Source organism: Lupinus angustifolius, chromosome LG11 (assembly GCF_001865875.1).
Source record: "Lupinus angustifolius cultivar Tanjil chromosome LG11, LupAngTanjil_v1.0, whole genome shotgun sequence".
NCBI lineage: Eukaryota > Viridiplantae > Streptophyta > Magnoliopsida > Fabales > Fabaceae > Lupinus > Lupinus angustifolius.
In genome coordinates, this window is record NC_032019.1 from 7,561,833 (window position 1) to 7,575,067 (window position 13,235).

The window sequence follows — 13,235 nt, forward strand, 5'->3', positions numbered from 1 at the left end:
TGGTAAACAAAAACATAATATGATAAAACATTTTCATCTTTTAGATTGATACAATATGATAACACAAGATTAATAATTTGTCTCTTCAACTCAAAACCTCATTCTTCTAAAGACAAATAGAAGATTAAAAATATAAAAATTATTACGTAACGTTTGGCTAAATGAAAACATGTGAATGCAAATCTTGTAGGAAATATAGCTCAACGAAAAGGTAAAACACTAAAGGGTCATCATCATGGATAAAAAGCATTAATACATATGATGTATCTTTACTAGCTAGTAAGGTTGAAATTAAATTAAAAAATAATACATCTCATAGTCATAGACTTAGATATTTAATATACAACTGGAAACTGATCAGGTCCAACTCCCATTAGTACCCTAGTCATATCAAAATATTCACCACTAAAGAAGGAACCAAAATCCTAGTCTTTTTTCTTTCCACATAGGAGTAGTAAAACAAAATGAAATAAAAACAAGAACATAAAGGACAAGGTGGGTTTTGTCTCTGGATGATTCCCTGAGATGAAATTACTTGAATACCCTTCTTGTAGTGGCAAAATCTCATCCACACATCAAACCCCTCAACCACATGGTTTTTGCTAGAAACAATGTACCACATGGTTTTAGAACCTTAAAAATGTTACTAACCAAAAGGTGAGAACAAGAGATAAGAGTAACATTTTGGTGCTTATGACATGAACCACTCCGTGGTTAGGGTCAGTGAAGCCAGGGCCAGTTGAAGATGCTGGACTAATACCAAACACATTAGGACTCCCTGTGGTTGTACCTGTGCCCATGCCCGTGCCGGAACCCATGCCTGTGCCTGTGCCTGTGCCTGTGCTAGAACCCATGCCAGTGCCAGTGCCAGTGCCTGTGCCTGGAGATGTACCAATTGGTGTGGTACCTGTTGGTGGTGTTAGAGTGGAAGGTGATGTGCCTGGTGTAGTGGTTGTTGGGGTTGTGCTTGTACTTGTTCCAGCATTGCTGCAAATAGAAGGGAAATAAGAATAAAATCACCACATGCATGATATTAACTTAGACTAATAATATATTAGTGTGACATTGTTGCATTGTCAGTGTAAAGATTTATACACGATCATCATACATTTGAATAACTTTTTAAAAAGTTGATGATAATTAAATATGAATAGTAGATAAAACAGTACCACTGTATATAAAACTCATATAATGACATCTATTACATATTATTAAATTTTAAATGTGATGATAGATCTAGGATCAAACATCTAGGTGATTGTGAAACATCCAAATCATGACAGCTAATATTTCAAAGCAGGAATCATGCTATGGCTACAATGTAACTCTCATTCAGAGGCGGTAGATTCATGAACCCAAAGTAAATGGTTTTTTGGCTAATGCAAACCGACAATTTGCTATACCAAGAAATAAAAAGCTACTTTTTGCAAATCCCAAAATCAAAGCTAAATCTAACCAAGGCCGCATCAAACCCCCAAAGAAAGAAGAAGAAAAAAAGCTTCAAAGAATAGGAAAAAATTCTAAGAACACCTTTCATATTTTGTAAATGGGAAATATATTTAATACATTGTGTAAACACCCAACAACAAACTAGATCCATGATAAAGAAGAATCATACCTAGGACTTGAAGGGAAAACACAACTAGATACTGAAGCTGTAGATCAGAAGAAGAAATATTAGTAAAAATGAGAACTTTAACCAAAATTTGAAGGTGCTTAGAGGAAATATACTTACTAGGTGGTCCAGTTACACTAGGGGTGGCAGCACCACTAAAATCACAGCTTCCCTGAACTTGACCTTTTCTCTGGAAATAGCTATTAACAGCATAGTTACAATGATCCTTAATAGTGTTTGGTTGAAAACATGGTCCATTTTGCGTAATAGGAGCACAATCAGCTCCAGCACCACAAGCATAGTCTATTGCTTTTTGAAGAGCTTGTTCACCAACACCATCTTTGCATAAACAGTAATTAGCACCTATTATAGAAAATTTTGTTGACATAAAAAGGAGTTAGTTCAAATAATCACGAGAACAAATCTAAGAGAAAATATAGAAGGTTGAGTTGTCATGATTAACTTAAGAGCATTTTTAACAAGATGTTGAAACTTAAAGGTAAAACAAACACAAAATCTAGGTACTTACTTGAATGGCCAGTGAGGGTCATAAAAAGCACAAAGTACACCAAAAGAGCCATGATATGTATAAGAGAAATTTATTTGAAGGGAATTGGATGAAGTTGAGAGACAGAAAGAGAGAAAAAGCAGTTTGAAGAATAGTGATTTTTTTCTGGACAAGAGATGGTGAGTGAGATAGTGGGGTGCCTGTGGTACACTTTTCAAGCCCTCTTAATGTGTTGATTGTGTTCTACACTTTGTACTATAAAACATTAGATTAATAAATAAGTAGCTTATTGTAATTCTGTTATTAGAGGTTAAAATTCTGAAAACACTTTCTTCACTTCTAATAAATAATTACTTTTAGCCGTCCTAGCTTTATATGTATGCTAAACAGGTGAAAGTGTTATGGGAAATTGTATTAAAGTTGAAGCTATTATATTATACAGTATAAAGTAGAGTGTAACGTATAGTTTAACAGACAAATATGTGAGTATCTGACTATTCTGTCCGTATGTTTCAAACGGTCCTAAAGTCATGTGCTCAGTCTAGGTGTGAATTGGAAATGGACCACTGCCCCATGGGCCTTGGTACGAGGGAGGTTCATACGAAAATGGAAATAAATGTATCAACATACTTTTTTTGGTACATAAAAAAAAGGTTAACGTATATTGATACTTTTTTTGTGTTTTATATTTTTGGTCTCTATATACTATTATACATATGTGTGTAAATTCAGATTGGTCCAAAAATAAAACTGAAACTAAGTCTAAAATAAATTAAAAAATTTCAAAACTAAGAGTAGTTAAATTGTATAGGATTCATTTTTTTTTAAAAATTGATTGGCCCAATTTAGTTGTAACTCTAGGAATCAAACTTATCCAAATTATAATACATAGACATTACAATTATATAATAAATGAAGAAATCAATTTCAACTACCTAGTCATTCTAGATGATGATAACATATGGCAAAATCAGTTTTGAACGGTTAAGATTTTAAAATACAAAATAATATATTATTAAATTAATCAGTTTAGAAAAAATTAAACCATATCCTTTATTTTGTCTTTCATTCTTCGATCTCTAACTATGTCTCACCACTCAATCCCTAAATCTCTTTCACCAAAACCAATGTCTTATCGTCCTTCTTTGCTCTATAGCCTTGAACGAATTTAATGTATTCAATAGCCTCCATAAGAATGGATGTTGTGCCTGTCTGCAACCCAAATTCATATGTTATAGTTGAGTATTAACATTTTGATATCTCTTTGCTTAATATGTATTTGAGTTGTGGAGATTTAGGTTCTACTCAAATGGTTTTTGAGGATATGGTTTATATTTATTGAGCAAAGAGGGAAGAAACTGTCAACGATAGCCATAGTGAGAGACTTGGTTAGATATGGAGAATGAAAGAGAGAATAAAGGGTATGATTGTAAATTTTTTGAACTGATTAATTTAAAAATATGTTATTGTATATTTTAAAATTCTAACATTTTAAAAACTCATTTTGCCACATGTTATCATCATAGTTCTGCATTGACTTTCCGATAATGGAGAAGATCCATACTACTATCTAACATGTCCAATTGATTATTTTTTAATGAAAACATATTATTATTAATATAGTGTTCTTACCCATTGTTATGATCTTTGATATGGTACTTTTTTAACTGTTTGTTTATATTAACATGACGTGGGAACAAAATCGTGTACTTGTGACATTATATCTTTATTATAACAAAGTTGTTACAATATTAATGAGAATGTGTATAAATTTGTTACTATAAAGTGTATTAGACTTAATTTTTTAGTTACGTTTATGCCTTTATGCACATTGCCAATTTTTATATAAAAAATGGATCAATACAAAATTGCATATAATTATTGGATTGAATTTTAACATATGTCTTAAAGTAAACAAACTAGTTCGATGTTAATTATATGTTCAGATCACATGTTTTTTTTATAAAAAACTAATCCAAACCAACCACTAACACCCAATGTTGTATGGACTGACTCATGATAATTTTAAAATATTTTTTAGAATTTCTTTTGATCAATTGCAATCACACTATGCATTTGACATTGTTAAAAAATCACATCAACAACATAATCTCCATAAACATAATTAAGTATAATTTGGATATCCTTTTTAAATTATCATTACAAAAAATTATGACATACCAACAAAAGTTTTTAGTGATAATCACTGAAAATGTCGAAATAGATAGGATATACCTACATATTCATATTAGACAGTGGTTATACATTTTATATACCTACAAATATCAGCTATCATTATATATGTTAGTGATAGATTTGAAACGAATGGCATAGACTCAATTTAACCCAAAACCCACAAAACAAAATTTCTTTCTGAGTGGCCCCTTTCTTTCTAAAGATATCTCAAATCTATTCCCTCAATTTGTCAAACTCTAGTTTCATGGTCATTTCTCATTAGCTTATTCTCTCATTTCTCCTATTTCAATCAAGTTATCTTGTCCTTGTTTTGTTTCGTTTCATTCTCTAATAGTGCTCTATTTCAATTGTTCATTATAATATTCAGACTTTAGACCACACTATTTTTTCTTTTGCATAATGTAAAAAACCTCGATTAAAAATGATACAAACAACAATTTTAAATATATTGTCTTTTTCATCTATTTTACAAAACTGATCTTTGTTGTTATATCCTTTCTATATATTTTAAACAAATATAAGATGACATGTTTTGTCATTACTATTCTCTTTCTTCGTTTATCATAAGAATAATAATTGATTTTATTGATTTTTAAAAATATATTATGACATTATAATTTTATCATCCTAGATCTCCTCGAAAAAGTTTACAAGTTTTTCGTTCTCATGAATAAATGACAATTATGTTTGTCATTAGCCAAAATCATGAGGAGCACTAGTTAACCTGACTCTTACGTGATGTTTGATAAACTGAATGATTTTATTCGTTTCTGCCAGCGAATATTGTGTGATACTACATATTTAACTTTTATATATTTCATTTTTTGAATTAGAATGTATTTATTGTGTTTGGTGTACTTTATACTATATGTTTTTTGTTTATGATAATGTTTAATTTAAGGTGAGATATGTGGTTAATTAATGTATTGGTAGTGGTTGCTTATGATTATATAGTTTTTTTTGTAAAAAATAAATAATGTAAAGGGCAAAATAGGAAATGAAAATTACACCATGAGAGAAGTTATTTCAAGTTTTAGCTTTATATAGAGTATATAAGTATAGTATATAAGTATAGATACTCACCGGTAGTTCTTTTCATTTAGTGGAATTAGTGCTTTATTGTTGTTGATGTCTTACTAGTTGGCTTGATTATGTTTGTATAATGTCTTCAAAATGCTTAGAAAATGTTAATGTTTGGGATCTAAAAATATGATGTATGAACTAAAATTGGATTCCCATAATTTTCGATGTGATTATTGAGCCCGAATCTCAATGTCAAGATTTCAATATTAAATAATTTTCGTGTCCTTCTTCAACCTTTTATCTGTGATTAAATATATCTATACAAAATAAATCAAATACATTAAAAATGTTTTATATAAACTAAATATGATTATCAAACATGAAAGTGGAACTTATCAAAGCATAATATTTCTCCATATAATAACGTTTTAACAAGCACTTAAAGTCACTTAAGACAAAATTATTTGTTTAGTGGATAAAAGAGAAAAGAGAGAGAAATAAGTAATATTTATTAATCAAGAAAATATAAAAAACACATAATTCTTCTATTTTTGTTGGATTAAATAGAAAAATACAATGAAGTAAAATTATTTTCCTTAAGACAAAAATATCCTTTCAAAATAAAAATAGATACCAAAGGGAGGATATGAGTGGAAATTAAAAAATATGTCTCAAAATTGTGTGTTTGCGAACTTTTTCCTCCATTTTTTTGCAAGCTCAAATTTATTTTTTCCACAAACAATAAAATTCAAATCATAGCTTTAAGTGAAGTTGTTATTTACCATTTAACCCATTATCCAAACTCCGAATCCGAAAGAGAAACCCTAACAAAGCCTTCAATAGCCCTATTCTCTACGTTCTCTACACAACACTCTCACTCTTCACTCTCCAATTTCCACCACCACCACCATCAATGGCGTCGCAACTAGCGATCCTCTCTCGCACCCTCCTCCGCCACAAATCCCACTCCATCAGAACCATCACCTCCTTCCCCTTCCTCTCCCAAGAGCCCCAACTCGCCGACCCCATTTCACCACCCTCAACCACCACCACCACCACCACCACCACCTCCCTCCCTCCAAACCCCGCCTCCGGTTCCCCTCTCTACAACGAGAACTGGCGCAACCCCATTCCCGCCACTTCCCTATCCCCTTCCTCCATCATCCCCGCTGGATTCTTCAACGACCCTTCATTCAGCGCTTCCAATTCCTTCTCCGATGCCACCTACGACTCGCAGACGCTACTCAATCTCTTCGCCGATTGGACTGCGTCGCAGAAGTGGCATGATGTGAAGAATCTCTTTGAGGCGTGGGTTAAGTCGCTGGATAGGAATGGGAAACCTAATAAACCTGATGTTGATCTTTATAACAATTATTTGAGGGCTAGTTTGATGATCGGAGCTTCTGCGGCCGAGTTGCTTGACCTCGTCGCGCAGATGGATGAGTTTGGGATTAAACCTAACACGGTGTCGTTTAATTTGGTGCTTAAGGCTATGCACCAGGCTAATGAGACTCTTGCTGCTGAGAAATTGCTCGAACGGTTAGATGCTGGCATATTTCAATTTTGTTATATCTTACTATATGATTGTGGTAATTGTGTGAAATGTGAATTGATGAATGATCAGTATATTGAATTTGTTGAAACCAGACACTCAAATTTATGTTGTGTAGCTTTACCAATTGAGGTGACCCTCGGGGACTTTTTTGTTTTAAATGTTTATATAAGCGAAGACTTTGATTTTATAATATGGTTAATCTAATAAGTAGCATGATGGTCTTATGAGTTTTAGGTTTTTTATGCCAATAGGTTGTCATGTGTTAAGAAGTGTTTCCGTGGAATGGGTATTCTGATGTTGTTGTTGGGCCACGTGGAAGATATATGAGATCATGTAGCAGTAAGTTTTTTTGTGTGGGCTTAGTTAATGTTTGTGGAAATTTCTTTTGTAACCTGTGTCAATCTCGCTACTTTGCATGATGATATGACATGAAGAATCACACCAGTAGATCAACTTCTGTGGTTATGCCATGTAGATTGTGCTGTTAGATGTGTGAATTATGTCAGTGACTCGGCTATATATATATATATTCACGACAGTCGCATGCTTTTAAGATGCTATAAACCTGGGTTAATGTAATCAACTCATGAGGATATATGTAGTAGCTTTTTTGGCTTGGAATTATTCAACCTGATCATCGTGGGAAGAAGATAGTCAGAACCTATGTGAATGGCACTACATTGGCCGAAACTTTTGAGAAATAAGTTTTTGCAAATAACAACCTGTAGATATGTCACTAGCCATATAACACTTGTTTAAATTATTTTCTGAGAGGGTATTATTCTTATTCGCTCTAGTAGCTCAGATGGAGTGCTTTGCAATCAGCTGATCACTCCTGTCAAGTAGACTTACTCTGCTGAAAATTTTCTGAAATGATTAGCTGTAAATCTCCTTGTTGAAATCTGCAAATGACATGGGCTCAATCTTGTCAAGTAAGAGGTGATTCTATGATGTTTGTTGTGATGTGAAATAATTGAAAATATGGTTCTCTTTGGGCTTTGGCTGTTAGTGTTAGTATATCCTGAGCTACGTCCAGTAGTAATACCTTTTTGGCAAGTTCTTTATCCACATCATTGTTATTAAATGAAAAATAGAATATCCCTGACCTGAAAATATTTTCTCTCAGCACTGAACTTTCATGGAAGCACCCTCTCCGAATTGGGGTAAGGCTGCATGCGTCTGAACCAACCCAAACCCCAACGATGGTTGGAGTCTCCTGCATTAATCTATCCTTCTTATGCTCCATAATTTTATTAAACTAGAAAATTTTCCTTCGTAAATGCAAGGTCAAGTGTTCAATACTATGCAATTGTGCATGCAACCCCCTACTAGTGTCAGAAAGCTGTCTTACTTTTTTTCAATGTTTTGGAAGGAGCTCATGCTTTTACTGGTGCTATCACTTCAAATTTGCTTTTCCCAGTAGCTAGTTGTGTGTTATTTATATTGTTTATACTTCCTATTTCATTATGCACTCGATTACAGGATAACAATTGTGTTGGAAATGGCCGGTAAAGTTATTTGCAGATTACCATGCAAGAAACAACAATGCTCTAAGAGTGGCTAATGGATTAGCCATGTGCTAACTTGACTAACTTTTTGCTTAGTTAATTTTTATTGAACTAAAAACATTTTTTTCAGGAACTCATAAGTTGTAATTATTTCGTTTTATGATTTCCTAAGGTTGTTGACAATTCTGTTGATCAAAAGGTAGAGGGGTACCCACTCTTAGAAGCTAGGTTGTTAAGAGCTTAGAGCCAGTAGTTTAAAAAATGGGAGTTAAATGCCTAGTACCTAGCTGGTATGTGACTAGGGCTACAGTGTTGTCAATCCCATTGGTTTTGAATTAGCATTCCATGCATGAGGGTGGACAAACTGGGCTTTGGTACAATTTTTAGAGGTGAGCCTAGTTACTACCAAAAGCCAGGTTGTTAAGAACGGAGAGCCTCTACTTTATGCAATGTTTTGCTTATCACCTAGTTAACTGGGCTTTGGTCTTGCTTTTATTATTGAACTAAAAGTTCAAATGCTTATAGGCATGCCAGTGAGGCAAGCCATTACCAGAACCACTCTCTTAATAGACACCATCACTTTGTATTTTGTATCACTTGTATTGTGTATATTGAGCATGTTTTCTTCACCTATCAAGGTTTGCTTTGTTATTATTAGGATGCTGCAGACTGGAAATGAATCTCTCCCTGATGATGAATCATATGACCTGATCATTAGAATGCACTTTTTGACAGACCAGATTGATGCTGCATTCAAATATATAGATTTAACTTTGAAATCTGATTACAAGTTGTCAACGAAGGTATTTATGGACTGTGTGAGGAGTTGTGTCAATAAGGGCAGGCTTGATACATTGGTGACAATAATTGAAAGGTGCAAGGTGAGCGATGAATCTTGTTGATACCTAAGTTTTTTTTGCTGTATTGGATTTGGTAATAACTTTTCGTTTCTTCTATATAATGTTCTCATTGGTGTTTGCAGACAACAGATCAGAACAAAGCTCTTTGCCCTTCCTGGAACATGTGCCAATTTATAACTGAAGAGGCACTTCGAAAGGATAATAGCAAGTTAGCTTTTTATGGACTGGAGTTTATGGCTAGGTGGATGGTAAAGGGTGAACGTGAAAGGCCCGTTGTTCTGCTTTCTGTAGATGAAGGTTTAGTTGTGTCAGCTCTTGTGACTGCAGGTAGAACCTATAATTCTGAGTTGCTAGGGGCAGCATGGGCTGTTTTGGACCGCTCATTGCGTAAAAGAAAAGCTCCTAATCCAGAATCATATCTTGCAAAGATATATGCCCATGCATCATTGGGGAATCTACAAAAGGCTTTTGGCACTCTACATGAGTATGAGTCTGCTTATGGAGATTCCTCCGAAGAAGCTGAAGACTTGTTCAGCCCATTTACTTCTTTACATCCATTGGTTGTGGCATGCTCCAAGAAGGGTTTTGAGACCTTGGACACTGTATGTTTTTCTTTTTGATGTAGGAAATAATCAATATTACCTAACTTCTAATTCATTCTTGTTATAATGTTTATAGTTTTAATAGACAATTTGGAAATTTTCTTTTGGAAATAGGTTATTATACAAATTTTCATTCATTACATAATATATGTGCATTGTCCTAAATATAAGTTTCAAATACTTTGTAAAAGGATTCCATGTGACTTTGATATGCCTTGCATTTTTACTACCTTTTCATCACTGATCATGCAACATATTAAATTAAATGTTTTGTGATCTATTTGGTTCATAATGGTGGTGTATTCATTTAAATCGTTATCTAATTTTATGCTCTATTTAGGTTTATTTTCAACTGGAGAATTTAAGCCAGGCAGAGCGTCCTTATAAATCAGTTGCTGCACTGAACTGCATCATTGTAGGGTGTGCAAATGTATGTGACCTTGATCGTGCATACCAAACTTTTGAATCAATTGGGTCTGCCTTTGGGTTGACCCCTGATATTCATTCATACAATGGGCTGATGCATGCCTTTGGGAAGCTCAAGAAGGTGATGACCTGTTCTACCAACCCACTTTTCTTTAACTGTTTTTTTAGCATTCCCTTTCTGTCCCCTTCCACTATTTTTTTCTTTTGAAAGCATGCGTTTAACTTGAGATCAGTTTTGAACTGTTTCTGTATTCTTTAAGGGATCTTTGGCGGCGAGAGGAGAAAAAAAAATGATTTTTTAGCATCTTTGGCATTCATATTTAATTGCATCTTTGGCATAGACATTTAGTTTTGGATGTTCTATACCTGTTTAATTATTTTCATGTGCTACAGTAGAGCCTGTTGTGACAAAGTCAATCCATGAGTAACATACTAATAACTTTAGTTATCTTCTGGCAGACACATGAAGCTACAAGGGTGTTTGAGCACCTAGCGAGTTTGAATGTTAAGCCTAATGCAAAGTCATATTCGCTGCTTGTTGATGCCCATCTGATCAATCGGGATGTCAGATCTGCTCTTGCAGTGATTGACGATATGGTAACTTAAATATTTTTTTAATTTTATATTTTACCAGTGAAGGTCATTGATGTATTGTCAAAATCATTGTCAGATAGCAGCTGGTTTTGAACCGACAAAGGAGACATTAAGAAAGGTCAGAAGACGGTGTCTGCGAGAGATAGACTATGAAAGTGATGAGCGCGTGCAATCACTGGCCAGATCTCTCAATATCCGAGTAGGTGGAGAAGCCCGCCGGGACATCCTGTTCAATCTTGATTACAGTATGGATTATGCTTGAATGGTAAGTTATTGTGCATTTTTTCTAAGACAATAGTTTTTGAACTAGCTATGTTTTTTGGTCTTTGATCATTTGGATAGTGGCTAGCTAAAGTTTTACCTAAACTGGCCAGACCTCAGAATCTAAACTCCTGACTTGGCAGGTAAAGTTCATTTGATGTGGCAGTCCTCTTTCTCGTACTAGCAACCACTATTTGGGGAACTTTTTGTTCATGTAATGAATGATGATATTTACTTATATAATGGAGTGTACATATTTTGTTTGTCACACACACTGGTATACACTAGTATGATTGTTTTAAAGAAGTGGCTTGAATGTGCCCCCTTCTTTGCATTCTTTTCATTTGGAGGGTTCATCTTTTCACATGGATATATTCATGAAGTTGAACTGCCACTTCTATAGCTACTCCTCCCATTGATAGATGTTTTTTGTTGTTGCAGATGCACCTTTCTTTGATGTCCAAATGAATTATTTATGCAAAAGGGCAAATCTTTTGTTGCATTTATTTCCGTTGGATTTCCTGTGTATATTAGTGGATGGTGGCTGTCGCAGGATGGCGTAATGATAGTGTCCTGCAATCTTCATTCTTGTTTTGTGTTACGAAGCGGGGAGGGTGTTGAAGATGGAGTTGGCTCCCATAGGTAAAAACTGAGAGCAGTGAATTTTCCAGCTTAACTTATTTGAAATAATTGTTTGACAGATTCGATTTCAGTAGGGTAGATATCATGAATGCAGACATTTACCTTTCTCTTGATTGATTTTTGTTTTTGGCACTTCCTATTCTTAACAACCTAATGGTGTCTACGACTAGCAGCTGTAAGGATTTGAAAATCTGTGTTAACAGAATTACAAGTCTGCTCCTTTGAAAGCTGTGGTTTGTATTGAACTCCACTGCAAATAATGTTTTAAACATTTTCAATTCACTTGGTTCTTGTTTCCGTAATTTGTGTGTGATAACTAGATAGGCAAGGAATAATAGTTAAAAGGAAGTGTTAGAAAATGTACTTTGTAAACTAGTTGCCTAGACGGTAATAAATAAAACTAATTGGTGTAAAATTATCAAAATGAAGGGCTTGCTCAACTTTTAGGAGGATTATATATAACAAGACTTTTAATTAGAGAAAATTGTCTTATGTGCAATATGGTCTCTATATATGCGTGTGAATGTGTGTGTGTATATATATATATATATATATATAATATAATATAGCATCAACCTGACATTTGATCCACATATCTTAAATTATAGCATCAACAAGACTTTTTGCATAATTTCAGATAAGGAATGTAGATCATACATTTTTACCTCTGCTTGTAGTTCCTTCTTGAGCCCATTCAAGAATATTCCTTTCACCAATTCTTGATCTATAATCCTCAAGGTCCCACCGTACTTCTCGAATTCCTCCACATACTCCTTTACGGTTCCCCCCTGTTTCAAAGACAGCAGTATCTCGAACGGATTCTGCATCATCGAAGGTTGAAATCTCCGAATTACTGCCACCTTGAACCCTTCCCAAGAAGGCCTAGGAGTACATCTTTTCCACCATTGGAACCAGTTTAAAGCCTTCCCTTCCAAGGCCAGCAGTGTCGTCTGCATCCTTTCAGCATCGGTGACCCCCCTCCACACGAAATACCCTTCCAATTGGCGGGTCCAGCCGTAAGCATCGTCTCCCGCGAAAATAGGGAGCTCGAATTTTCGCCACTGTTTCTGCATTTTTTTCCTTTTTTTTTGTGTGTCGCAGCAGAAGTTTTTCAGGCACCAGGTTGGTGCTCTGATACCAGTATTAGAACTGGTATTAATCACGAAAAGAAAGAGTAGAAAGATTGAAGAAAGAATGTATCCAAGATCAATTTGATCTTGAATCTATGAAATTGTATTGAAAGAAAGAGATACAAGAATGAAATGGAAACTGCCAGCAGTTTCCCTCCCAACCGAATTGCTCCAATTCAGTTATTCCACATTTACAAAATATCCAAAAGCTGCCTTCTTACAAGCTTCCCCTTCTCTATTTATACAAATAATACCCTAGTCTAACTAACTAATAAGGGTATTCTAGGAATTCCCTCTTTATTTAATTCAAACAAC

General features: G+C 34.4%; 2 protein-coding genes and 1 long non-coding RNA gene across 11 annotated transcripts in view; 1 reads left to right on the top strand and 2 right to left on the bottom strand.

Moving 5' to 3' along the window:
• LOC109361163 (PLASMODESMATA CALLOSE-BINDING PROTEIN 3-like) lies at window positions 292-2,376 on the bottom strand. Of its 7 annotated transcripts, none has more exons than XM_019606512.1 (5): window positions 2,145-2,376; window positions 1,736-1,978; window positions 1,619-1,655; window positions 881-987; window positions 292-832 (listed from the first exon to the last, which is right to left on the bottom strand). In XM_019606512.1, the coding sequence occupies exons 1-5, from the start codon at window positions 2,194-2,196 to the stop codon at window positions 627-629; spliced, it is 645 nt and encodes a 214-aa protein (XP_019462057.1). In that variant the 5' UTR covers window positions 2,197-2,376; the 3' UTR covers window positions 292-626. The 7 variants fall into 7 exon arrangements, with proteins under 7 accessions (XP_019462057.1, XP_019462055.1, XP_019462058.1 ...); XM_019606510.1 differs by having other exon boundaries at window positions 292-838; XM_019606513.1 differs by having other exon boundaries at window positions 292-790; window positions 869-987.
• Window positions 6,177-12,070, top strand: LOC109360641 (pentatricopeptide repeat-containing protein At1g26460, mitochondrial). Of its 3 annotated transcripts, none has more exons than XM_019605677.1 (7): window positions 6,177-6,881; window positions 9,064-9,286; window positions 9,388-9,867; window positions 10,208-10,414; window positions 10,753-10,890; window positions 10,964-11,152; window positions 11,702-12,070. In XM_019605677.1, the coding sequence occupies exons 1-6, from the start codon at window positions 6,256-6,258 to the stop codon at window positions 11,147-11,149; spliced, it is 1,860 nt and encodes a 619-aa protein (XP_019461222.1). In that variant the 5' UTR covers window positions 6,177-6,255; the 3' UTR covers window positions 11,150-11,152; window positions 11,702-12,070. The 3 variants fall into 3 exon arrangements, with proteins under 3 accessions (XP_019461222.1, XP_019461223.1, XP_019461221.1); XM_019605678.1 differs by lacking the exon at window positions 11,702-12,070 and adding an exon at window positions 11,230-11,431; XM_019605676.1 differs by having other exon boundaries at window positions 6,178-6,881; window positions 11,590-12,038.
• Window positions 11,646-13,235, bottom strand: part of LOC109360643 — a 2,383-nt gene continuing 793 nt past the window's right edge. Inside the window, exon 2 of the long non-coding RNA XR_002109199.1 lies at window positions 11,646-11,797. This is a non-coding gene — a long non-coding RNA (uncharacterized LOC109360643). The remainder of the gene's footprint in view (window positions 11,798-13,235) is intronic.